Source organism: Typha latifolia, chromosome 13, assembly GCF_019914945.1.
Source record: "Typha latifolia isolate L0001 chromosome 13, TyphaL0001v2, whole genome shotgun sequence".
NCBI lineage: Eukaryota > Viridiplantae > Streptophyta > Magnoliopsida > Poales > Typhaceae > Typha > Typha latifolia.
Window position 1 is genome coordinate 273,093 of NC_133098.1, and position 26,033 is coordinate 299,125.

The 26,033-nt window shown below is 41.9% G+C and overlaps 8 protein-coding genes and 1 long non-coding RNA gene across 11 annotated transcripts; 3 read left to right on the top strand and 6 right to left on the bottom strand.

The window, feature by feature from the left end:
- Positions 1–105: 105 nt before the first annotated feature.
- LOC140799681 (lysine-specific demethylase JMJ30-like) lies at positions 106–3,934 on the top strand. Of its 3 annotated transcripts, none has more exons than XM_073154104.1 (6): positions 106–825; positions 1,445–1,478; positions 1,554–1,654; positions 2,155–2,286; positions 2,402–2,545; positions 3,565–3,863. In XM_073154104.1, the coding sequence occupies exons 1-6, from the start codon at positions 367–369 to the stop codon at positions 3,679–3,681; spliced, it is 987 nt and encodes a 328-aa protein (XP_073010205.1). In that variant the 5' UTR covers positions 106–366; the 3' UTR covers positions 3,682–3,863. The 3 variants fall into 3 exon arrangements, with proteins under 3 accessions (XP_073010205.1, XP_073010204.1, XP_073010203.1); XM_073154103.1 differs by adding an exon at positions 3,897–3,934 and having other exon boundaries at positions 118–825; positions 1,445–1,654; positions 3,565–3,657; XM_073154102.1 differs by having other exon boundaries at positions 118–825; positions 1,445–1,654.
- Positions 3,935–3,977: 43 nt separating this feature from the next.
- LOC140799680 (cytochrome P450 93G1-like) lies at positions 3,978–6,510 on the bottom strand. Its single transcript, XM_073154101.1, has 3 exons — positions 5,853–6,510; positions 5,303–5,669; positions 3,978–4,704 (listed from the first exon to the last, which is right to left on the bottom strand). The coding sequence occupies exons 1-3, from the start codon at positions 6,404–6,406 to the stop codon at positions 4,090–4,092; spliced, it is 1,536 nt and encodes a 511-aa protein (XP_073010202.1). The 5' UTR covers positions 6,407–6,510; the 3' UTR covers positions 3,978–4,089.
- A 1,755-nt stretch (positions 6,511–8,265) lies between these two features.
- LOC140799682 (uncharacterized) lies at positions 8,266–9,342 on the bottom strand. The gene is made up of 3 exons (XM_073154105.1): positions 9,225–9,342; positions 8,760–8,885; positions 8,266–8,667 (listed from the first exon to the last, which is right to left on the bottom strand). The coding sequence occupies exons 1-3, from the start codon at positions 9,273–9,275 to the stop codon at positions 8,512–8,514; spliced, it is 333 nt and encodes a 110-aa protein (XP_073010206.1). The 5' UTR covers positions 9,276–9,342; the 3' UTR covers positions 8,266–8,511.
- A 69-nt stretch (positions 9,343–9,411) lies between these two features.
- On the top strand, positions 9,412–10,981 carry LOC140799683 (uncharacterized). Its single transcript, XR_012111049.1, has 2 exons — positions 9,412–9,662; positions 10,683–10,981. It is a non-coding gene; the product is annotated as an uncharacterized lncRNA (long non-coding RNA).
- Positions 10,982–11,096: 115 nt separating this feature from the next.
- Positions 11,097–13,644, bottom strand: LOC140799679 (cytochrome P450 93G1-like). Its single transcript, XM_073154099.1, is given in 4 exon segments — positions 11,097–11,821; positions 12,425–12,791; positions 12,975–13,260; positions 13,263–13,644. Coding segments are annotated over 4 exon segments (1,533 nt in total). The 5' UTR covers positions 13,528–13,644; the 3' UTR covers positions 11,097–11,206.
- Positions 13,645–15,630: 1,986 nt separating this feature from the next.
- Positions 15,631–16,568, bottom strand: LOC140800120 (uncharacterized). Its single transcript, XM_073154783.1, has 3 exons — positions 16,344–16,568; positions 15,879–16,004; positions 15,631–15,786 (listed from the first exon to the last, which is right to left on the bottom strand). The coding sequence occupies exons 1-3, from the start codon at positions 16,566–16,568 to the stop codon at positions 15,631–15,633; spliced, it is 507 nt and encodes a 168-aa protein (XP_073010884.1).
- Positions 16,372–18,171, top strand: LOC140799755 (lysine-specific demethylase JMJ30-like). The gene is made up of 4 exons (XM_073154213.1): positions 16,372–16,522; positions 16,638–16,817; positions 17,802–17,894; positions 18,134–18,171. The coding sequence occupies exons 2-4, from the start codon at positions 16,662–16,664 to the stop codon at positions 18,140–18,142; spliced, it is 258 nt and encodes an 85-aa protein (XP_073010314.1). The 5' UTR covers positions 16,372–16,522; positions 16,638–16,661; the 3' UTR covers positions 18,143–18,171.
- Positions 18,172–18,214: 43 nt separating this feature from the next.
- On the bottom strand, positions 18,215–20,751 carry LOC140799754 (cytochrome P450 93G1-like). Its single transcript, XM_073154212.1, has 3 exons — positions 20,092–20,751; positions 19,541–19,907; positions 18,215–18,941 (listed from the first exon to the last, which is right to left on the bottom strand). Exons 1-3 carry the CDS (start codon positions 20,643–20,645, stop codon positions 18,327–18,329), a joined length of 1,536 nt encoding a protein of 511 aa, XP_073010313.1. The 5' UTR covers positions 20,646–20,751; the 3' UTR covers positions 18,215–18,326.
- A 1,757-nt stretch (positions 20,752–22,508) lies between these two features.
- Positions 22,509–25,829, bottom strand: LOC140799756 (uncharacterized). Its single transcript, XM_073154214.1, has 7 exons — positions 25,199–25,829; positions 24,515–24,688; positions 24,322–24,414; positions 24,132–24,200; positions 23,468–23,674; positions 23,003–23,128; positions 22,509–22,910 (listed from the first exon to the last, which is right to left on the bottom strand). The coding sequence occupies exons 1-7, from the start codon at positions 25,463–25,465 to the stop codon at positions 22,755–22,757; spliced, it is 1,092 nt and encodes a 363-aa protein (XP_073010315.1). The 5' UTR covers positions 25,466–25,829; the 3' UTR covers positions 22,509–22,754.
- Between the last annotated feature and the right edge of the window lie 204 nt (positions 25,830–26,033).

The window sequence follows — 26,033 nt, forward strand, 5'->3', positions numbered from 1 at the left end:
CATCCTTAATGGGCCTGCCACAAGTGATTTTTTTGAAATTTGATTTAATTAGTTTCAAAAATCAAAATCCAATATAGGTCGGAATAGTTTTTATTAATCTTTTTTGGAATGAGCGGAACCCTTATCTGTTACACGTGGATCATGATTCCGGTGGGCGCGGGCGCGAATCGATAAACCGCTCTCCCCACGAATATGGTAACCGTCGGTAATATTAACGACATCACTGGAGGAGGACTTGGATAGACCAATTTGAACGGACAGACGAAGAAGATGCGGGTTGTTGGACGGTAACCTCACATGGCGTGACGGGAATCAGTTCGCCGGTTTAGTACACCATGTTCATTGGCGCTTTTCAATTCGCGCCAGATGGGAGGCAAATCGGGCGCGACCGCCGCATCGCCGGCGGCAGCGGTTGACGTAGAGAAGAGAGCGGCGCTGCTGGGCAGGATAGCGGAGGAGGGACGCTTCGCGTACGTTAGCTCGGCGAAGAAGGCGGCCGGCGGCGACCTCCGAGCGGCGGAGGCGGCGAGGGAGATGGCCTGGGAGCAACTCCACTCTGGTCCGTGGCACGAGGTGTCGGACAGATGGCGGGAAGCCTACTCAATGGCGTGCCTCCATGTGGCGGAGCTCCGCGCCGGTGCCGGCGACCGGACGGAAGCGCTAAGAATACTCGATTTGGGGATCATCATGGGGGGCCCCCTCCTACGCGGCGATCTCGATGCGGCGTTGAAGAGGATCACGGCAAAGGAGGGGGAGGGATCGGACGGTGAAGAATATACCGGGAGGTGGAAGGAGGGACTTGCCAAGAATCGTGATTTGCCAGAGGTGAGAAAGGGAAGAGTTTCTTTTTTTCCAAGATATGCGATTGGATTTCTATTACAAAATTAGGAAGTACGTAATGTTATGGAGTTAAGATTTTTGTGTTGATAACTTGATATTGATCCTAAGCTAAACTGGATGTAATCAATTTGGTCGTATTTGGATTAAGCTATTATTTGCCACCACCGCATAATTTAAGTTCGGTATGTGTACTGTATCCGATTGACTAATTTCTATAGAATTTTTAGCCGGAAACTTAAAACCCTGTTTGTTATTTCTGATCTAGTATAATATGTGTATTAGTCATCAGTATATGAATTATATCTAGCGACATTGTTGCTTTGAATCGTAGGCTTTGTTCCCCTGCTATCCACTCTTTCGTTCACTTTTTGAATGCTAATTTGCTTAGTGTTAGGTGCTTCATGGTTGAGCTTATGAGAGTTTCTTAATTTTGCTTTTCATCATAAATGACTTGATTTTCATGTATGATATTGGATCATTGCATGCTAAATTGCCCTGTATTCAGTTCAAAACATTACTTTTTTCTTCCATCTTTTTGAGTATTTTACTGATGTTGTTGATAACTTGATGTTAATGATGTTGTTATCTCCTTTTTCATCATTAGATGCCTCGAGTTCTGCCGGACAGATCTTTATCCTGTAAGATGATCAAGAAACAATCTTCACTTTCTTTGGAGACTTTCATATGTGATTACTTTTTATGTGAGTCTCCAGTTATAATGAGCGGGTGCTTTGATCATTGGCCTGCACGGACAAAATGGAAGGACATTGAATATCTGAAAAGGATTGCAGGAGATCGAACTGTCCCTGTTGAGGTGAACCCTACTTCATTAATCATAATTAAGCACCATGAAGATGAAGTTATCTTCTCATAAACATGCCCTGAATTGTAGCTTCTTTTTTTTCCTGCCACATTATATTTACTATTTCTCAATAGTTTGAGAGTTATGATACAGAAAGAAGATAATATGAGCGAACTATCTGTTGCACAAATATCAAAATGACCAGGTAATCTGAATATGTCAAGTCACATATGTGTGCTTTGCACTTTGAATGATGCTAAATGCCTAAATCATGTTTCAAAAAATTTGTTCCCCTTTTCTTTTGAAGTTTTGATGAATCGAGAGATGAACGGCATTGCTTGTCTCCTTAATTATCATTACATATCCTAATCAACTCAGAAGATGCTCCTCAAATTTTATTACTATTTTTAACTTCTTCTGTGATATCCTGATTATAGTCTCGTTGCTTACTTGATTTTAAGACAATTTGATCTCTACAAGGAAATAAATTTAATATTTATTAACATTTCCAGGTTGGAAAGAATTACCTATGTGATGATTGGAAGCAAGAGCTGATTACATTCTCTCAGTTTCTTGAGAGGATATGGTCAACTGATTGCCCTGACAACTTGACATATCTAGCCCAGCATCCCTTGTTTGATCAGGTGTCTCTGCCGTTCTTAATTTCTTATAAACCCGATGTCTTAGCATCTCTTATGTCAATATCCTGTACTAGAACTTTTGTTCTACTAGATTTTCTTTTCTTTTCTTTTTCTCCAGATACGAGAACTACGAGATGACATAATGATTCCAGATTACTGCTTTGCTGGTGGTGGGGAACTCCAATCTCTTAATGCTTGGTTTGGTCCAGTTGGTACAGTGACACCACTGCATCAGGATCCTCACCACAACCTTTTTGCTCAGGTACCTGCACAATCTTATCAGCAAAAAGAAGTACAGGTACATCTAAATGTTGTTAGGAATATCTGCTTGCATGCAGAATATTGCTGGAATCATTTTAAATGAGGATGAATTAAATTTACTAATTTAGGCATTAGTTGTTTCCTGAAGAAAAAGAGATTAATGTGGATAATGCTACGAATTTTATCTTCCTTTTTACTTTTGCATGTGTTCTGTTAGGATTGTTTGTTGATTATTCTGTCTTCCTCCCACTATTTCATATAATGGAGGGGTTGCATCCGCTGAAACTGTTCAATTGCTATACTTTAGGACATCATATAGATTAATAACTCAAATTTGCATTGTTATCCATCCTATTATTATTTGTCTCGTAAAATCTCCTTTCACGTTTATAATTCTCTCCGAGTATAAATGTTGATCATCCAGAAGCTCTGCCTTAATGCCACTCTGCCTTTTGAGATGACCTCTAGCTGCCATTTTCTCTTTTTTTCAGCAACCATGAATCATTGCATATGCAGGAGAGGCTCTATACAAAGTTCTTTCCAATCTTTTGGAAATTTCATACTTTTTCACGGGTCTAAAATAGTTTGTGCTAACTTTTTTGTTCATTTTCTAGTTTTGGTCTATCAGAATGGTTTTGAGTTTAGAATTTATGATATATGGGTTAATTGTTAATCTTAGTCCTTGTTATATATGCCCAGATCCATTCAAATTTTTGGTACACTTTTTGGCTAAACAAAAAGACATCACTAATATATACTAAAATCTGCCTGTTGAAATGCTAGATGACAGTCAGCATCAGATGTTTTGTGAAATCATAACTTCCTTTTCTCTGTTTGAGTTTGGCGAAGTAGCTGATTTTGTAGCTTGTCGCATAAGAAAGCTAGCTGCTGCATAGTTCCACTGTTGAAGTACTGATAACCTTAGTGAATTAGATGGCTGAAATATCTACCTAAGAGTAATGTCGGGCATCGATGTTTTCAATCTAACATACTGTGATCAATGCCTTTTTGTGCTTATAGATTCTTGGCAGAAAGTATTTAAGACTCTATCCTGCTTCTATGTCGGAGGACTTGTACCCTCATGCTGAGTCCATGCTATGCAATACCAGTCAGGTACATACTGTTTCTGGCCTCTAATCACATAGGAGACCCAGGAAGAGCAAATTTTATCTGGCATATTGCCTGTGAGAAGAAAATGCTTAGCTTTGATACGTACAGATGCAGTACAAGCAGTATGTATTGTTTATCTCGATATTAGCGCAACTTGTAGTGTGCTCAGATCTCTCGTCACTCGTATGAAGTTTTTGAACGTTATTCTAGCTCCCAATGTGCTGGTGAATGTATATTTGCAGGTGGATTAACCCGAAAAAGTTCAACCCGAAAAAGAAAAGTTCAAAAGTTGAAGCTATTTTTAGTAGTTAAGAAAGGAAGCAGGAAAAAGAAAAGCATGCATGCATATATTATATTATACGTAGTAGCTGCATGCAACTTATTTATATCACATCAGTTACACCCAAATTAACTCTACTACACTTGAGATTGAACTCAAATATCTGGAAACGGATCCAGACGAGGCACAGGAACGATCACCAAAGGCTTCACCTTCGCATTGATCAACCCAACCCCATCCTCCATGTCCACCTTCCCATCACCACCCACCTCCCACTCGAAGCATTGCATCAAAACCCCCACCGTGGTCGGCCCAGCCTGTAACGCCAAACCCATTCCGGGACATCCCCTCCTCCCGCTCCCGAAAGGTATGCACTGGAAGTGCAGCCCTTTCATGTCCACGTCAGAGTCCAAGAACCTCTCGGGTCTGAACTCGAGCGGATCCTCCCAGTAGTTCGGGTCGCGCCCGATTGACCAGATGTTGACGAACAGGATGGTGCCTTGCGGGATGTCGTAGCCGTTGACTTCGATGTGCTTCGTTGACTGGCGTTGGAGGATCGGCGCCGGGGGGTGGAGCCGCATGGTCTCCTTGAAGACGGCTTGGAGGTAGGGGAGGTTCGGGAGGTCGGTCTCGTCGACGAGCCTGCGCTTGCCGACGACTTGGTCGAGCTCTTGCTGTAGCTTGCGGCGGATCTCAGGGCGGTTGATGAGCTCGGCGAGGGCCCACTCGATCGAGGCTGCGGTGGAGTCAGACCCAGCAGTAATAATGTCCTGCATGAGTATATCAAACTAAATATATCATGCACCGTCTCGTGATGGACAAAGTATAATTCTATGTATACCATATGATAATTATTATCTTTTCATAAAATGATCCTCGTAGGCGCCTGTTCTTTCTTGTTATTTGTTTGGTAGTACTGCCTTAGCCCCATGTAGTTCAGAAAAAAATCTCTCTCTCTCTCTCTCTCTATTTATTTAAATTCTTTAATATAATTTATTATTTTAAAATAACAGGTAAATATTATAATAATTATACTTTAAAATATGAGCACTATTTTATAAAATTACACTATTTTATATTACACAATAATCTAATTATTAATTTTCTTTTTAATATTTATCTCAACAATCTAAATTTAAAAGTATTTATAGTTTAAAAAAAAAAGGCACCATCAGGAAACGTTGACAAAGAATCGTTATACAACAACCAACTACTCGATTCGGACAAGCTTTTAATGCTCAAGTTTCTCCCCACGACAAATCCTTCGAAACCACTGAAGCTAACCTGCCGTACGCACATTATTATGTGCTGTCTATTTCTATTTATTGCTTACGTACGAAAAAGACAGAGAAGATTTAGAGGCCATACTAGGATGAATCCTTTGATATTTTCTCTGCTCAGCTTGAACTCAGCATTCTCGTCCTCAGCCACATCAAGCAAGATGTCAAGCAAAACCTTCACCTCCTCCTCCACCACCTCAATTCCTTCTCTCTTCCTCCTCCTCTTCTTCTCCTTCACCTTTATAATCCTCTCAAGAAACCCATCAAACCTCTTATGTACTTCGTTTATCCTCCTCCCCAACCCCTGCAAATCCCATCCTTTGCACAACCCCACGAAGTCCTCCAAGTTGAATGATCCTACCAGCTCCGCCACATCCTTCACCATCATCCTCACCTCCTCCGCCATCGCTACCGTCGTCCCTGTTGTCATCTTCACAATCTCATCGTTGCTCATTCTTGTAACAAATAAAAGATTAGATTACAATTCACTCGATCTTTAACAGGGGTCAAGCTTTTAAAAGAGATGGTGAGTTAACATGGTACCAAAGTTAAAATAAATAAATAAAAATTGTATCGAAGGGCAAACACTCTATTTTCGAATCTTTTTTAAAAAGAAGATATATAGCGAGTGGACATACCTGATGAGCTCCCAGGTGAGGTCAACGGCCTCGCGCAGTTTCGCCTTGGTCAAAACTGCGTAGACCAATGCATGCAACTCGGCGCGGCGGACGGGGCGAAGGAAGTCAACAGTGCGGGGGGCTAGGAGGTCGGAGACGCAGAGGCGTTTCACGAAGCGCCAGTAGGGGCCGTACGGGGCGAAGGCGAATCCCGCGGCGTCGTAGGCGAAGACGCGGGTGGCAACCGACAACGGCCGGTTGGAGAAGGTGGCGTCGTTGGATTTTAGGAACTCTCGCGCTACGTCGGGGGAGGCGGCGATGACGCATGGGGTGGATCCGAGTCGGAGGTGGATGAGGGGGCCGTACCGAGAGGTGAGGCGGTGGAAGGCTCGGTGGACCGGCGCCCTAATGAGGTGGAGGTGGCCGACGACCGGCAGAGCCCGTGGACTCGGGGGTAAACGGTGGTTTGTAGTACGTCCGGAAAGGAGTGTGATTAGGAGGAGGGAGAGGAGGAAGAGAAGCGAGGTGAGGGCGAGGCGAAAGAGGAAAGACGAAGAGGAGTATTCCATGGTCATACTACGTTAATTGCTAAGTGGTGCTTGTACCGGTGGCGTGTGTATATATATTGAGGAGAAGAGCTGTTGATAATTTAGACTAATCATGCACTTTATTTAAAATAATCGTGCATTAGATAATATAAATAGCCTAATGCAAATAAGCCTATATTCTATATAAAATAATTATTATAAGTCCGCATTCTATATAAAATAACTATGCACTAGAATATATAAATAAGCATTATAGAGTAATACATGATTATATGCTCACATGCTATTTAAAATATATATACGTTACAAGAAATAAAAAAGCACTATAAGGTAATGCGATGTCTCTATGTATAATAATCATGCGTTAAATGATTTAAATAGACACTGCGAGATAATGCAGGATTAGAAGTCCGCATTCTATATAAAATAATCATACACTAAAGAATATAAAAAAAATACTACAAGATAATACAAGATAATACAGAGTTATAAGCGCGCACTCTATATATGCACCATAAACCCTAAATAGCTATGCACCTAAAGAGAAAAAAAAAATGCATTGCCAGATAATACAGAGTTATAAGTAGGGCTGTCAGGCTTGACGAGCAGCTCGGGTGAAGCTCGAGTCTGAATCGGCTTGGTCAGAGCTGAGTCAAGCCCGAGCCATCATAACAGGCTCGAAATTAATATCGAGCCGAGCCTAAGCTGGAGCCGGCTCGCTTTCGCTCGGCTCGATAGCCTCGATAGCCTCACTAGCTATAATTAAGGACACGTGGCATAAAGAAATATTGCCACGTGTCCCTCACTCATCCTCACATGTAACCCATTCAATATTCATCACCCTCACCTACCCCACAGTCACCTACCCCACCCTCACCCATCATTTTCACCTTGTCCATTGCTTCACCTTCCACATCCTCAATTCTCTCACCTACCCCACCCTCACCTATCATTTCACCTTGTCTATCGCGTCACCTTCCATATCCTCAATTCTCTCACCCTCATCCTCAATTCTCTCACCTACCCCACCCTCACCTATCATTTCACCTTGTCTATCGCGTCACCTTCCATATCCTCAATTCTCTCACCCTCATCCTCATCCACCCGATCACCACTCATAACCTCACCCCACGCGCCGCCACCTCCTCCCTCCTCGTCGGCCTCCATCGGCAAGCCACCACCACGGCGCCACGCCTTCCTCTCTGTCAGCCTTCTCCTCCTCCTCCGTTGGCCTCCTGTTCGTCTACTTCGTTGGCTTCCTCCTCCTCCTTCATTCACCATCTCCTTGTCGCCTCCTCCTCCTGCCCATGCCGCCACCGCCTCATCCTTTAATCAAGCCTAAGCTGAGCCGAGCCTGAGCAAAATTATGAGGCTCGAAAGTAATTTCGAGCCGAGCTCGAGCCGGCTCGCTCAGGCTCGGCTCGTTTACACCCCTATTTATAAGTTTGTATTGATGGAAAAGTATGCAGGCTTAATATCTTTTTATTTTTACAGAATTTACTAGTCAAAAGAAAATATGGAATTCCAACCGTAGGTGAGCACTAATATTTAAAAGAAGAGATAGAGAGGAGTGAGAAAATCGAAAACTTAAGTATGTCTTTATATGGCTTGATTGGTTAAGAACTGAGGTCAACGAAGTCGGTTGAGCTGCCATTTGTAGAGTCGACGGGAGAATTTTCAACATGACTTTAAGTTAAAGGTTTTTGATATTTATCAAAGAGAACAAAAATTAACAATTATGGGGCAAAATGAAAAGACAAGAAAAGTATAAAACTATCCTAGAAGAGAGATGTTTAAGTGCAGTAGAAACTTGTTACTTATGCAGCATTTTGATTAGTCATGAAATGCCGAGCGAGTATTCAACCTAATTAAATACACGGTTCAAGGAGAGTAATAAAAGCATCGAATTAGCAGATCTGTTGGTATGGAAGGGAAATACACAAACATCCAGTACACTCTAAATGTGAAAAAAGTTGAAGAACCGTTAGATCTTCAGTGAAATACTTATACAATGGAGACTCGATTATGTAATAGAACAGTGAAAATACACTTCCTGACCCATGTTATTCTTCTGCAAGTGCTGTAATAAATGGAACTAAATAGAACTGATTATGTTCGCACCAAAGTGAAATCTATGAGCAGCTGTTAGATCCTTTAAGATTAATAACCGAGAGCTCTTTCTCAACGTAATCCCCAGCACAAATGGGGGGATAGTTGGTTGTATTGGATGTTTCGGCAAAATGGCCTAATGGCTTCAACATTGCATCAGAAGCAATATGTGCAAACAGCTAGTTAAACCAAGGGAAAAGGAGAGGTTAGTGATATACCAATGTAGAAAAGAAAGCAGAAGGCCTCATAGCTGGAGATTTAGAGCACTTACTGTTGAAGAAACCCTCCACAAGCTGCGAGTTTGCTGGCGTGCCAATGCAACAGCCTGTAATGTCCTCTTAGTCACGACAACTTCATGCATTCCAGCTAAACATTCCCCACCAGTCAGCCATTCTAGCTGCATGAAGTCAGCAAGTTATTTACATAATGTTGTGTGAAACAATCAATCACCATGTCGTCAAGTTTAGATAGAAATCAGCTATGCTAGCTTAGGACGTTACTAGGTCCATAGCACTGTTCTGGCAAGCCAGATAAATCAACCAGATTTTATCCTTGCAGATCTCTATCGTTTCCTTTAAATAAATGATCATATCTCAGCTATTCCAGTACTGATTCTAAACAATCAACTTTCCGCACAATCAATTCTAGATAAATCTTCGATAATATGACTTTTCAATGTGAGAATCAATTGATCATGAAGGATCCACAAGTAGTTGTCTTCGAAGCAACAGCATACCTGTTTCCCTGTTTGGATAAGTAGGCACCCAACTGGAACTTTTACTTCCATCTTTTGACCACTTCTCAACCAAATGCTTAAGCCAGGGAATCTACTTCTCTCAGTTTCTTGAGAGGATATGGTCAACTGATTGCCCTGACAACTTGACATATCTAGCCCAGCATCCCTTGTTTGATCAGGTGTCTCTGCCGTTCTTAATTTCTTATAAACCCGATGTCTTAGCATCTCTTATGTCAATATCCTGTACTAGAACTTTTGTTCTACTAGATTTTCTTTTCTTTTCTTTTTCTCCAGATACGAGAACTACGAGATGACATAATGATTCCAGATTACTGCTTTGCTGGTGGTGGGGAACTCCAATCTCTTAATGCTTGGTTTGGTCCAGTTGGTACAGTGACACCACTGCATCAGGATCCTCACCACAACCTTTTTGCTCAGGTACCTGCACAATCTTATCAGCAAAAAGAAGTACAGGTACATCTAAATGTTGTTAGGAATATCTGCTTGCATGCAGAATATTGCTGGAATCATTTTAAATGAGGATGAATTAAATTTACTAATTTAGGCATTAGTTGTTTCCTGAAGAAAAAGAGATTAATGTGGATAATGCTACGAATTTTATCTTCCTTTTTACTTTTGCATGTGTTCTGTTAGGATTGTTTGTTGATTATTCTGTCTTCCTCCCACTATTTCATATAATGGAGGGGGTTGCATCCGCTGAAACTGTTCAATTGCTATACTTTAGGACATCATATAGATTAATAACTCAAATTTGCATTGTTATCCATCCTATTATTATTTGTCTCGTAAAATCTCCTTTCACGTTTATAATTCTCTCCGAGTATAAATGTTGATCATCCAGAAGCTCTGCCTTAATGCCACTCTGCCTTTTGAGATGACCTCTAGCTGCCATTTTCTCTTTTTTTCAGCAACCATGAATCATTGCATATGCAGGAGAGGCTCTATACAAAGTTCTTTCCAATCTTTTGGAAATTTCATACTTTTTCACGGGTCTAAAATAGTTTGTGCTAACTTTTTTGTTCATTTTCTAGTTTTGGTCTATCAGAATGGTTTTGAGTTTAGAATTTATGATATATGGGTTAATTGTTAATCTTAGTCCTTGTTATATATGCCCAGATCCATTCAAATTTTTGGTACACTTTTTGGCTAAACAAAAAGACATCACTAATATATACTAAAATCTGCCTGTTGAAATGCTAGATGACAGTCAGCATCAGATGTTTTGTGAAATCATAACTTCCTTTTCTCTGTTTGAGTTTGGCGAAGTAGCTGATTTTGTAGCTTGTCGCATAAGAAAGCTAGCTGCTGCATAGTTCCACTGTTGAAGTACTGATAACCTTAGTGAATTAGATGGCTGAAATATCTACCTAAGAGTAATGTCGGGCATCGATGTTTTCAATCTAACATACTGTGATCAATGCCTTTTTGTGCTTATAGATTCTTGGCAGAAAGTATTTAAGACTCTATCCTGCTTCTATGTCGGAGGACTTGTACCCTCATGCTGAGTCCATGCTATGCAATACCAGTCAGGTACATACTGTTTCTGGCCTCTAATCACATAGGAGACCCAGGAAGAGCAAATTTTATCTGGCATATTGCCTGTGAGAAGAAAATGCTTAGCTTTGATACGTACAGATGCAGTACAAGCAGTATGTATTGTTTATCTCGATATTAGCGCAACTTGTAGTGTGCTCAGATCTCTCGTCACTCGTATGAAGTTTTTGAACGTTATTCTAGCTCCCAATGTGCTGGTGAATGTATATTTGCAGGTGGATTAACCCGAAAAAGTTCAACCCGAAAAGAAAAGTTCAAAAGTTGAAGCTATTTTTAGTAGTTAAGAAAGGAAGCAGGAAAAAGAAAAGCATGCATGCATATATTATATTATACGTAGTAGCTGCATGCAACTTATTTATATCACATCAGTTACACCCAAATTAACTCTACTACACTTGAGATTGAACTCAAATATCTGGAAACGGATCCAGACGAGGCACAGGAACGATCACCAAAGGCTTCACCTTCGCATTGATCAACCCAACCCCATCCTCCATGTCCACCTTCCCATCACCACCCACCTCCCACTCGAAGCATTGCATCAAAACCCCCACCGTGGTCGGCCCAGCCTGTAACGCCAAACCCATTCCGGGACATCCCCTCCTCCCGCTCCCGAAAGGTATGCACTGGAAGTGCAGCCCTTTCATGTCCACGTCAGAGTCCAAGAACCTCTCGGGTCTGAACTCGAGCGGATCCTCCCAGTAGTTCGGGTCGCGCCCGATTGACCAGATGTTGACGAACAGGATGGTGCCTTGCGGGATGTCGTAGCCGTTGACTTCGATGTGCTTCGTTGACTGGCGTTGGAGGATCGGCGCCGGGGGGTGGAGCCGCATGGTCTCCTTGAAGACGGCTTGGAGGTAGGGGAGGTTCGGGAGGTCGGTCTCGTCGACGAGCCTGCGCTTGCCGACGACTTGGTCGAGCTCTTGCTGTAGCTTGCGGCGGATCTCAGGGCGGTTGATGAGCTCGGCGAGGGCCCACTCGATCGAGGCTGCGGTGGAGTCAGACCCAGCAGTAATAATGTCCTGCATGAGTATATCAAACTAAATATATCATGCACCGTCTCGTGATGGACAAAGTATAATTCTATGTATACCATATGATAATTATTATCTTTTCATAAAATGATCCTCGTAGGCGCCTGTTCTTTCTTGTTATTTGTTTGGTAGTACTGCCTTAGCCCCATGTAGTTCAGAAAAAAAATCTCTCTCTCTCTCTCTCTCTATTTATTTAAATTCTTTAATATAATTTATTATTTTAAAATAACAGGTAAATATTATAATAATTATACTTTAAAATATGAGCACTATTTTATAAAATTACACTATTTTATATTACACAATAATCTAATTATTAATTTTCTTTTTAATATTTATCTCAACAATCTAAATTTAAAAGTATTTATAGTTTAAAAAAAAAAAAAAGGCACCATCAGGAAACGTTGACAAAGAATCGTTATACAACAACCAACTACTCGATTCGGACAAGCTTTTAATGCTCAAGTTTCTCCCCACGACAAATCCTTCGAAACCACTGAAGCTAACCTGCCGTACGCACATTATTATGTGCTGTCTATTTCTATTTATTGCTTACGTACGAAAAAGACAGAGAAGATTTAGAGGCCATACTAGGATGAATCCTTTGATATTTTCTCTGCTCAGCTTGAACTCAGCATTCTCGTCCTCAGCCACATCAAGCAAGATGTCAAGCAAAACCTTCACCTCCTCCTCCACCACCTCAATTCCTTCTCTCTTCCTCCTCCTCTTCTTCTCCTTCACCTTTATAATCCTCTCAAGAAACCCATCAAACCTCTTATGTACTTCGTTTATCCTCCTCCCCAACCCCTGCAAATCCCATCCTTTGCACAACCCCACGAAGTCCTCCAAGTTGAATGATCCTACCAGCTCCGCCACATCCTTCACCATCATCCTCACCTCCTCCGCCATCGCTACCGTCGTCCCTGTTGTCATCTTCACAATCTCATCGTTGCTCATTCTTGTAACAAATAAAAGATTAGATTACAATTCACTCGATCTTTAACAGGGGTCAAGCTTTTAAAAGAGATGGTGAGTTAACATGGTACCAAAGTTAAAATAAATAAATAAAAATTGTATCGAAGGGCAAACACTCTATTTTCGAATCTTTTTTAAAAAGAAGATATATAGCGAGTGGACATACCTGATGAGCTCCCAGGTGAGGTCAACGGCCTCGCGCAGTTTCGCCTTGGTCAAAACTGCGTAGACCAATGCATGCAACTCGGCGCGGCGGACGGGGCGAAGGAAGTCAACAGTGCGGGGGGCTAGGAGGTCGGAGACGCAGAGGCGTTTCACGAAGCGCCAGTAGGGGCCGTACGGGGCGAAGGCGAATCCCGCGGCGTCGTAGGCGAAGACGCGGGTGGCAACCGACAACGGCCGGTTGGAGAAGGTGGCGTCGTTGGATTTTAGGAACTCTCGCGCTACGTCGGGGAGGCGGCGATGACGCATGGGGTGGATCCGAGTCGGAGGTGGATGAGGGGGCCGTACCGAGAGGTGAGGCGGTGGAAGGCTCGGTGGACCGGCGCCCTAATGAGGTGGAGGTGGCCGACGACCGGCAGAGCCCGTGGACTCGGGGGTAAACGGTGGTTTGTAGTACGTCCGGAAAGGAGTGTGATTAGGAGGAGGGAGAGGAGGAAGAGAAGCGAGGTGAGGGCGAGGCGAAAGAGGAAAGACGAAGAGGAGTATTCCATGGTCATACTACGTTAATTGCTAAGTGGTGCTTGTACCGGTGGCGTGTGTATATATATTGAGGAGAAGAGCTGTTGATAATTTAGACTAATCATGCACTTTATTTAAAATAATCGTGCATTAGATAATATAAATAGCCTAATGCAAATAAGCCTATATTCTATATAAAATAATTATTATAAGTCCGCATTCTATATAAAATAACTATGCACTAGAATATATAAATAAGCATTATAGAGTAATACATGATTATATGCTCACATGCTATTTAAAATATATATACGTTACAAGAAATAAAAAAGCACTATAAGGTAATGCGATGTCTCTATGTATAATAATCATGCGTTAAATGATTTAAATAGACACTGCGAGATAATGCAGGATTAGAAGTCCGCATTCTATATAAAATAATCATACACTAAAGAATTAAAAAAAAAATACTACAAGATAATACAAGATAATACAGAGTTATAAGCGCGCACTCTATATATGCACCATAAACCCTAAATAGCTATGCACCTAAAGAGAAAAAAAAAATGCATTGCCAGATAATACAGAGTTATAAGTAGGGCTGTCGGGCTTGACGAGCGGCTCGGGTGAAGCTCGAGTCGAATCGGCTTGGTCGAGCTGAGTCAAGCCCGAGCCATCATAACAGGCTCGAAATTAATATCGAGCCGAGCCTAAGCTGGAGCCGGCTCGCTTTCGCTCGGCTCGATAGCCTCGATAGCCTCACTAGCTATAATTAAGGACACGTGGCATAAAGAAATATTGCCACGTGTCCCTCACTCATCCTCACATGTAACCCATTCAATATTCATCACCCTCACCTACCCCACAGTCACCTACCCCACCCTCACCCATCATTTTCACCTTGTCCATTGCTTCACCTTCCACATCCTCAATTCTCTCACCTACCCCACCCTCACCTATCATTTCACCTTGTCTATCGCGTCACCTTCCATATCCTCAATTCTCTCACCCTCATCCTCAATTCTCTCACCTACCCCACCCTCACCTATCATTTCACCTTGTCTATCGCGTCACCTTCCATATCCTCAATTCTCTCACCCTCATCCTCATCCACCCGATCACCACTCATAACCTCACCCCACGCGCCGCCACCTCCTCCCTCCTCGTCGGCCTCCATCGGCAAGCCACCACCACGGCGCCACGCCTTCCTCTCTGTCAGCCTTCTCCTCCTCCTCCGTTGGCCTCCTGTTCGTCTACTTCGTTGGCTTCCTCCTCCTCCTTCATTCACCATCTCCTTGTCGCCTCCTCCTCCTGCCCATGCCGCCACCGCCTCATCCTTTAATCAAGCCTAAGCTGAGCCGAGCCTGAGCAAAATTATGAGGCTCGAAAGTAATTTCGAGCCGAGCCTGAGCCGGCTCGCTCAGGCTCGGCTCGTTTACACCCCTATTTATAAGTTTGTATTGATGGAAAAGTATGCAGGCTTAATATCTTTTATTTTTACAGAATTTACTAGTCAAAAGAAAATATGGAATTCCAACCGTAGGTGAGCACTAATATTTAAAAGAAGAGATAGAGAGGAGTGAGAAAATCGAAAACTTAAGTATGTCTTTATATGGCTTGATTGGTTAAGAACTGAGGTCAACGAAGTCGGTTGAGCTGCCATTTGTAGAGTCGACGGGAGAATTTTCAACATGACTTTAAGTTAAAGGTTTTTGATATTTATCAAAGAGAACAAAAATTAACAATTATGGGGCAAAATGAAAAGACAAGAAAAGTATAAAACTATCCTAGAAGAGAGATGTTTAAGTGCAGTAGAAACTTGTTACTTATGCAGCATTTTGATTAGTCATGAAATGCCGAGCGAGTATTCAACCTAATTAAATACACGGTTCAAGGAGAGTAATAAAAGCATCGAATTAGCAGATCTGTTGGTATGGAAGGGAAATACACAAACATCCAGTACACTCTAAATGTGAAAAAAGTTGAAGAACCGTTAGATCTTCAGTGAAATACTTATACAATGGAGACTCGATTATGTAATAGAACAGTGAAAATACACTTCCTGACCCATGTTATTCTTCTGCAAGTGCTGTAATAAATGGAACTAAATAGAACTGATTATGTTCGCACCAAAGTGAAATCTATGAGCAGCTGTTAGATCCTTTAAGATTAATAACCGAGAGCTCTTTCTCAACGTAATCCCCAGCACAAATGGGGGGATAGTTGGTTGTATTGGATGTTTCGGCAAAATGGCCTAATGGCTTCAACATTGCATCAGAAGCAATATGTGCAAACAGCTAGTTAAACCAAGGGAAAAGGAGAGGTTAGTGATATACCAATGTAGAAAAGAAAGCAGAAGGCCTCATAGCTGGAGATTTAGAGCACTTACTGTTGAAGAAACCCTCCACAAGCTGCGAGTTTGCTGGCGTGCCAATGCAACAGCCTGTAATGTCCTCTTAGTCACGACAACTTCATGCATTCCAGCTAAACATTCCCCACCAGTCAGCCATTCTAGCTGCATGAAGTCAGCAAGTTATTTACATAATGTTGTGTGAAACAATCAATCACCATGTCGTCAAGTTTAGATAGAAATCAGCTATGCTAGCTTAGGACGTTACTAGGTCCATAGCACTGTTCTGGCAAGCCAGATAAATCAACCAGATTTTATCCTTGCAGATCTCTATCGTTTCCTTTAAATAAATGATCATATCTCAGCTATTCCAGTACTGATTCTAAACAATCAACTTTCCGCACAATCAATTCTAGATAAATCTTCGATAATATGACTTTTCAATGTGAGAATCAATTGATCATGAAGGATCCACAAGTAGTTGTCTTCGAAGCAACAGCATACCTGTTTCCCTGTTTGGATAAGTAGGCACCCAACTGGAACTTTTACTTCCATCTTTTGACCACTTCTCAACCAAATGCTTAAGCCAGGGAATCTACTTCTCTCAGTTTCTTGAGAGGATATGGTCAACTGATTGCCCTGACAACTTGACATATCTAGCCCAGCATCCCTTGTTTGATCAGGTGTCTCTGCCGTTCTTAATTTCTTATAAACCCGATGTCTTAGCATCTCTTATGTCAATATCCTGTACTAGAACTTTTGTTCTACTAGATTTTCTTTTCTTTTCTTTTTCTCCAGATACGAGAACTACGAGATGACATAATGATTCCAGATTACTGCTTTGCTGGTGGTGGGGAACTCCAATCTCTTAATGCTTGGTTTGGTCCAGTTGGTACAGTGACACCACTGCATCAGGATCCTCACCACAACCTTTTTGCTCAGGTACCTGCACAATCTTATCAGCAAAAAGAAGTACAGGTACATCTAAATGTTGTTAGGAATATCTGCTTGCATGCAGAATATTGCTGGAATCATTTTAAATGAGGATGAATTAAATTTACTAATTTAGGCATTAGTTGTTTCCTGAAGAAAAAGAGATTAATGTGGATAATGCTACGAATTTTATCTTCCTTTTTACTTTTGCATGTGTTCTGTTAGGATTGTTTGTTGATTATTCTGTCTTCCTCCCACTATTTCATATAATGGAGGGGGTTGCATCCGCTGAAACTGTTCAATTGCTATACTTTAGGACATCATATAGATTAATAACTCAAATTTGCATTGTTATCCATCCTATTATTATTTGTCTCGTAAAATCTCCTTTCACGTTTATAATTCTCTCCGAGTATAAATGTTGATCATCCAGAAGCTCTGCCTTAATGCCACTCTGCCTTTTGAGATGACCTCTAGCTGCCATTTTCTCTTTTTTTCAGCAACCATGAATCATTGCATATGCAGGAGAGGCTCTATACAAAGTTCTTTCCAATCTTTTGGAAATTTCATACTTTTTCACGGGTCTAAAATAGTTTGTGCTAACTTTTTTGTTCATTTTCTAGTTTTGGTCTATCAGAATGGTTTTGAGTTTAGAATTTATGATATATGGGTTAATTGTTAATCTTAGTCCTTGTTATATATGCCCAGATCCATTCAAATTTTTGGTACACTTTTTGGCTAAACAAAAGACATCACTAATATATACTAAAATCTGCCTGTTGAAATGCTAGATGACAGTCAGCATCAGATGTTTTGTGAAATCATAACTTCCTTTTCTCTGTTTGAGTTTGGCGAAGTAGCTGATTTTGTAGCTTGTCGCATAAGAAAGCTAGCTGCTGCATAGTTCCACTGTTGAAGTACTGATAACCTTAGTGAATTAGATGGCTGAAATATCTACCTAAGAGTAATGTCGGGCATCGATGTTTTCAATCTAACATACTGTGATCAATGCCTTTTTTGTGCTTATAGATTCTTGGCAGAAAGTATTTAAGACTCTATCCTGCTTCTATGTCGGAGGACTTGTACCCTCATGCTGAGTCCATGCTATGCAATACCAGTCAGGTACATACTGTTTCTGGCCTCTAATCACATAGGAGACCCAGGAAGAGCAAATTTTATCTGGCATATTGCCTGTGAGAAGAAAATGCTTAGCTTTGATACGTACAGATGCAGTACAAGCAGTATGTATTGTTTATCTCGATATTAGCGCAACTTGTAGTGTGCTCAGATCTCTCGTCACTCGTATGAAGTTTTTGAACGTTATTCTAGCTCCCAATGTGCTGGTGAATGTATATTTGCAGGTGGATTAACCCGAAAAAGTTCAACCCGAAAAAGAAAAGTTCAAAAGTTGAAGCTATTTTTAGTAGTTAAGAAAGGAAGCAGGAAAAAGAAAAGCATGCATGCATATATTATATTATACGTAGTAGCTGCATGCAACTTATTTATATCACATCAGTTACACCCAAATTAACTCTACTACACTTGAGATTGAACTCAAATATCTGGAAACGGATCCAGACGAGGCACAGGAACGATCACCAAAGGCTTCACCTTCGCATTGATCAACCCAACCCCATCCTCCATGTCCACCTTCCCATCACCACCCACCTCCCACTCGAAGCATTGCATCAAAACCCCCACCGTGGTCGGCCCAGCCTGTAACGCCAAACCCATTCCGGGACATCCCCTCCTCCCGCTCCCGAAAGGTATGCACTGGAAGTGCAGCCCTTTCATGTCCACGTCAGAGTCCAAGAACCTCTCGGGTCTGAACTCGAGCGGATCCTCCCAGTAGTTCGGGTCGCGCCCGATTGACCAGATGTTGACGAACAGGATGGTGCCTTGCGGGATGTCGTAGCCGTTGACTTCGATGTGCTTCGTTGACTGGCGTTGGAGGATCGGCGCCGGGGGGTGGAGCCGCATGGTCTCCTTGAAGACGGCTTGGAGGTAGGGGAGGTTCGGGAGGTCGGTCTCGTCGACGAGCCTGCGCTTGCCGACGACTTGGTCGAGCTCTTGCTGTAGCTTGCGGCGGATCTCAGGGCGGTTGATGAGCTCGGCGAGGGCCCACTCGATCGAGGCTGCGGTGGAGTCAGACCCAGCAGTAATAATGTCCTGCATGAGTATATCAAACTAAATATATCATGCACCGTCTCGTGATGGACAAAGTATAATTCTATGTATACCATATGATAATTATTATCTTTTCATAAAATGATCCTCGTAGGCGCCTGTTCTTTCTTGTTATTTGTTTGGTAGTACTGCCTTAGCCCCATGTAGTTCAGAAAAAATCTCTCTCTCTCTCTCTCTCTCTATTTATTTAAATTCTTTAATATAATTTATTATTTTAAAATAACAGGTAAATATTATAATAATTATACTTTAAAATATGAGCACTATTTTATAAAATTACACTATTTTATATTACACAATAATCTAATTATTAATTTTCTTTTTAATATTTATCTCAACAATCTAAATTTAAAAGTATTTATAGTTTAAAAAAAAAAGGCACCATCAGGAAACGTTGACAAAGAATCGTTATACAACAACCAACTACTCGATTCGGACAAGCTTTTAATGCTCAAGTTTCTCCCCACGACAAATCCTTCGAAACCACTGAAGCTAACCTGCCGTACGCACATTATTATGTGCTGTCTATTTCTATTTATTGCTTACGTACGAAAAAGACAGAGAAGATTTAGAGGCCATACTAGGATGAATCCTTTGATATTTTCTCTGCTCAGCTTGAACTCAGCATTCTCGTCCTCAGCCACATCAAGCAAGATGTCAAGCAAAACCTTCACCTCCTCCTCCACCACCTCAATTCCTTCTCTCTTCCTCCTCCTCTTCTTCTCCTTCACCTTTATAATCCTCTCAAGAAACCCATCAAACCTCTTATGTACTTCGTTTATCCTCCTCCCCAACCCCTGCAAATCCCATCCTTTGCACAACCCCACGAAGTCCTCCAAGTTGAATGATCCTACCAGCTCCGCCACATCCTTCACCATCATCCTCACCTCCTCCGCCATCGCTACCGTCGTCCCTGTTGTCATCTTCACAATCTCATCGTTGCTCATTCTTGTAACAAATAAAAGATTAGATTACAATTCACTCGATCTTTAACAGGGGTCAAGCTTTTTAAAAGAGATGGTGAGTTAACATGGTACCAAAGTTAAAATAAATAAATAAAAATTGTATCGAAGGGCAAACACTCTATTTTCGAATCTTTTTTAAAAAGAAGATATATAGCGAGTGGACATACCTGATGAGCTCCCAGGTGAGGTCAACGGCCTCGCGCAGTTTCGCCTTGGTCAAAACTGCGTAGACCAATGCATGCAACTCGGCGCGGCGGACGGGGCGAAGGAAGTCAACAGTGCGGGGGGCTAGGAGGTCGGAGACGCAGAGGCGTTTCACGAAGCGCCAGTAGGGGCCGTACGGGGCGAAGGCGAATCCCGCGGCGTCGTAGGCGAAGACGCGGGTGGCAACCGACAACGGCCGGTTGGAGAAGGTGGCGTCGTTGGATTTTAGGAACTCTCGCGCTACGTCGGGGGAGGCGGCGATGACGCATGGGGTGGATCCGAGTCGGAGGTGGATGAGGGGGCCGTACCGAGAGGTGAGGCGGTGGAAGGCTCGGTGGACCGGCGCCCTAATGAGGTGGAGGTGGCCGACGACCGGCAGAGCCCGTGGACTCGGGGGTAAACGGTGGTTTGTAGTACGTCCGGAAAGGAGTGTGATTAGGAGGAGGGAGAGGAGGAAGAGAAGCGAGGTGAGGGCGAGGCGAAAGAGGAAAGACGAAGAGGAGTATTCCATGGTCATACTACGTTAATTGCTAAGTGGTGCTTGTACCGGTGGCGTGTGTATATATATTGAGGAGAAGAGCTGTTGATAATTTAGACTAATCATGCACTTTATTTAAAATAATCGTGCATTAGATAATATAAATAGCCTAATGCAAATAAGCCTATATTCTATATAAAATAATTATTATAAGTCCGCATTCTATATAAAATAACTATGCACTAGAATATATAAATAAGCATTATAGAGTAATACATGATTATATGCTCACATGCTATTTAAAATATATATACGTTACAAGAAATAAAAAAGCACTATAAGGTAATGCGATGTCTCTATGTATAATAATCATGCGTTAAATGATTTAAATAGACACTGCGAGATAATGCAGGATTAGAAGTCCGCATTCTATATAAAATAATCATACACTAAAGAATATAAAAAAAATACTACAAGATAATACAAGATAATACAGAGTTATAAGCGCGCACTCTATATATGCACCATAAACCCTAAATAGCTATGCACCTAAAGAGAAGAAAAAAAAAATGCATTGCCAGATAATACAGAGTTATAAGTAGGGCTGTCAGGCTTGACGAGCAGCTCGGGTGAAGCTCGAGTCTGAATCGGCTTGGTCAAGAGCTGAGTCAAGCCCGAGCCATCATAACAGGCTCGAAATTAATATCGAGCCGAGCCTAAGCTGGAGCCGGCTCGCTTTCGCTCGGCTCGATAGCCTCGATAGCCTCACTAGCTATAATTAAGGACACGTGGCATAAAGAAATATTGCCACGTGTCCCTCACTCATCCTCACATGTAACCCATTCAATATTCATCACCCTCACCTACCCCACAGTCACCTACCCCACCCTCACCCATCATTTTCACCTTGTCCATTGCTTCACCTTCCACATCCTCAATTCTCTCACCTACCCCACCCTCACCTATCATTTCACCTTGTCTATCGCGTCACCTTCCATATCCTCAATTCTCTCACCCTCATCCTCAATTCTCTCACCTACCCCACCCTCACCTATCATTTCACCTTGTCTATCGCGTCACCTTCCATATCCTCAATTCTCTCACCCTCATCCTCATCCACCCGATCACCACTCATAACCTCACCCCACGCGCCGCCACCTCCTCCCTCCTCGTCGGCCTCCATCGGCAAGCCACCACCACGGCGCCACGCCTTCCTCTCTGTCAGCCTTCTCCTCCTCCTCCGTTGGCCTCCTGTTCGTCTACTTCGTTGGCTTCCTCCTCCTCCTTCATTCACCATCTCCTTGTCGCCTCCTCCTCCTGCCCATGCCGCCACCGCCTCATCCTTTAATCAAGCCTAAGCTGAGCCGAGCCTGAGCAAAATTATGAGGCTCGAAAGTAATTTCGAGCCGAGCCTGAGCCGGCTCGCTCAGGCTCGGCTCGTTTACACCCCTATTTATAAGTTTGTATTGATGGAAAAGTATGCAGGCTTAATATCTTTTTATTTTTACAGAATTTACTAGTCAAAAGAAAATATGGAATTCCAACCGTAGGTGAGCACTAATATTTAAAAGAAGAGATAGAGAGGAGTGAGAAAATCGAAAACTTAAGTATGTCTTTATATGGCTTGATTGGTTAAGAACTGAGGTCAACGAAGTCGGTTGAGCTGCCATTTGTAGAGTCGACGGGAGAATTTTCAACATGACTTTAAGTTAAAGGTTTTTGATATTTATCAAAGAGAACAAAAATTAACAATTATGGGGCAAAATGAAAAGACAAGAAAAGTATAAAACTATCCTAGAAGAGAGATGTTTAAGTGCAGTAGAAACTTGTTACTTATGCAGCATTTTGATTAGTCATGAAATGCCGAGCGAGTATTCAACCTAATTAAATACACGGTTCAAGGAGAGTAATAAAAGCATCGAATTAGCAGATCTGTTGGTATGGAAGGGAAATACACAAACATCCAGTACACTCTAAATGTGAAAAAAGTTGAAGAACCGTTAGATCTTCAGTGAAATACTTATACAATGGAGACTCGATTATGTAATAGAACAGTGAAAATACACTTCCTGACCCATGTTATTCTTCTGCAAGTGCTGTAATAAATGGAACTAAATAGAACTGATTATGTTCGCACCAAAGTGAAATCTATGAGCAGCTGTTAGATCCTTTAAGATTAATAACCGAGAGCTCTTTCTCAACGTAATCCCCAGCACAAATGGGGGGATAGTTGGTTGTATTGGATGTTTCGGCAAAATGGCCTAATGGCTTCAACATTGCATCAGAAGCAATATGTGCAAACAGCTAGTTAAACCAAGGGAAAAGGAGAGGTTAGTGATATACCAATGTAGAAAAGAAAGCAGAAGGCCTCATAGCTGGAGATTTAGAGCACTTACTGTTGAAGAAACCCTCCACAAGCTGCGAGTTTGCTGGCGTGCCAATGCAACAGCCTGTAATGTCCTCTTAGTCACGACAACTTCATGCATTCCAGCTAAACATTCCCCACCAGTCAGCCATTCTAGCTGCATGAAGTCAGCAAGTTATTTACATAATGTTGTGTGAAACAATCAATCACCATGTCGTCAAGTTTAGATAGAAATCAGCTATGCTAGCTTAGGACGTTACTAGGTCCATAGCACTGTTCTGGCAAGCCAGATAAATCAACCAGATTTTATCCTTGCAGATCTCTATCGTTTCCTTTAAATAAATGATCATATCTCAGCTATTCCAGTACTGATTCTAAACAATCAACTTTCCGCACAATCAATTCTAGATAAATCTTCGATAATATGACTTTTCAATGTGAGAATCAATTGATCATGAAGGATCCACAAGTAGTTGTCTTCGAAGCAACAGCATACCTGTTTCCCTGTTTGGATAAGTAGGCAGCCAACTGGAACTTTTACTTCCATCTTTTGACCACTTCTCAACCAAATGCTTAAGCCAGGGAATCTACTCCTGCCATGTATAGTGAGGAAATTTAGGTCATAATGATATCCTGCAAAAACTGTACCCTCAGACCCATGCCGCTGGAGGTCACTTCCAGTTGGAGCAAGGAGGTGAGGCCCCTATAATACAGAGTAAACAAGAGAACTGGTATCAGGAGATGAAGAAACAGGGGAAATAAATGAAGGGTTTAAAGGCAGCACGTAGAAGAGTTAATTCACCACCAAACAGCTATACTTGGTGCACAAAATATTACAAACCCACATACATAATAATCAATCTTTAGGTTTTACTTACCTCTATAATGTGAAGAGACATAAAAATGTCATCATCCTCGGTCAGAGTCTTATTCAAAGTAAATGCTTGCTTATTCAAATTTATATGGCTAGTGAATTCAATCAACCAACAGTTTGGATAGATTGTTTTTGTGCTACTACACAATCCAACTAGCAATTCCAATATGTACCACCTCTCTCAACAGCACAGATTTTTCATTCAAGTTTGAAAACTTCTTTTGGATGGGATAGACAATGTAAAGCTGGTTATCTGAAACAAACATTGCATGCACGAGGAAATAACCTGTTTCATTAAGGAGGTGAATGCATCCTTTGACAAGCCAAATCCAATCGCAGCCATCTCTGCAACAGCCTAGACAAAAGTAAACATTATGTAAGTTTAATGAATTAATCATTGTAATATTTACAGGCCATTAGAAGAAAAGATGCAAACAAAATTGCACTAAGAGAAACTCAAATAAAGTACAACATACCTCAATAGCAGAAATCATTTTCAAACCCCATGTATCCATGGTTTCTTTCCATTCCGGAAAACCTTCAGGTATGACAGGTTCAGAGTTCAGTTCCTATTAAGAAAGTGACTATATATTTATTCATGAAAGTTTTCAATTTCTGATAGAAACACAGAGTTTCTCTTGTTAAAAGAAATGCACCAAAAGTCACAACCTTGAAGCATGTATTTTCTGGACGAGGTCCTACTCTCCACATGTATCGCCATTTGGGATCTGGTCCCATGGGAATGGATGGTTGAAACTCCTTTGGCATGCTTCTAATCTTCCCTTTCACATCCTCATCCACTAAGCTGCGTGGTATCTCCACCCCTTCGGGTGTTACACCAACCTATTGATAAATTGAGAAAAAGAACAGATTCGTGAAAAGAAATAGATACTGAGGTAGATTATACTTCTCTGCGCATCATTAAATTTACAACCGAACAAGAATTAATGTGAAAAGTAGAGGAACAAACTTCCAGCTTAGAAGTAATTTTCGCTATAAACTATGGTGGTATCTCTCATGTTAGTATGCTCTACACTGTGGAAACAAGAGTTGAGGTGCATGATCCGACTGGAAATTCTGTATCTTGTTGTATACCAACGAGGGGTGGGGGTGGGGGTGGGGGAACCAACATAATTAAGTTTGAAATATTGGAGATTGAACCGAATGGAATACATTATCTAATCCCGTGCCTGCCTACAAGGTATTCCAATGTATATCCCCAAATCTCTAACTACAAGTCAACATCAATTATTCAATTTACATTCATAACAAATTAAAGCAGAGAATTAACACGAGATGCAATCATAGATGCCCTTAAACTCGAAGGGACGAGGTGAGGGAATTCTTAGTTACCTGGTAATGGAGGTGGGGTCGTTCCTGGAGCCGCTTAAACTCCTCGGATCGCTCGAAGTATCTTTCCATCATATCAAGGAATCGATCGTTGTCCTCCGCGGAGCATCTCGGATCCTTCACGAGGAGAGCTCCGGTGTCCCTAAGGCTACCGCTCACCACCTCGCAAAGAGCCCTAATCTCCTCCTCCGCCGCCGGATCCAGTCCCCTGCCGCCGGATCGGGAGGCAATCTCGAGGTAGGAGGCGAGATCTACGACGGGGAGGTCCATCGCCTGAGAAAAGGATCGGATTCTCCGCCCCCGCGATCGTAGTTAAGAGAGAGTTCGCGTGCACGAGGTGGTACGTCCGGCGGGAGAAATTTATTTATAGAGTTCGGAAAGGAGTCATGTCAAGAATAAAAACACGTTATGGTAAGAGCGGTTAAGCAAAGCAGAGCCGGAGAGGAGGACGTGAAACTGGGGGCGGACAATACCCATTACTAAAGATCGAGAACTAAAACTTTATACTTAAAAAAAGTTTTATCTTAAAACTTCTATGATTAATTACAATAAGAGTGCTACTAATTATTAAAAGTGTAGTCTGACCCCTTACTTATCTCTCTGCAAGTGGAGAGCAAATACACAATTTGCTAACAATTAAAATTACAATTCACTCTTTTAGTTAAATCCAAAAGAACCATAGCATGTTCAGAAAGTGATATAATTGTTTGGCATCACATGCTGTGCGATAACACATTAAAAATGCAGCTCTAAAAGTGTGTTAAGAGTTCAGCGATCACACAAGGAAAGAAGCCTGTCATTGCAACAATGTGTAATTGTAATCTAAATAGTTGATCAG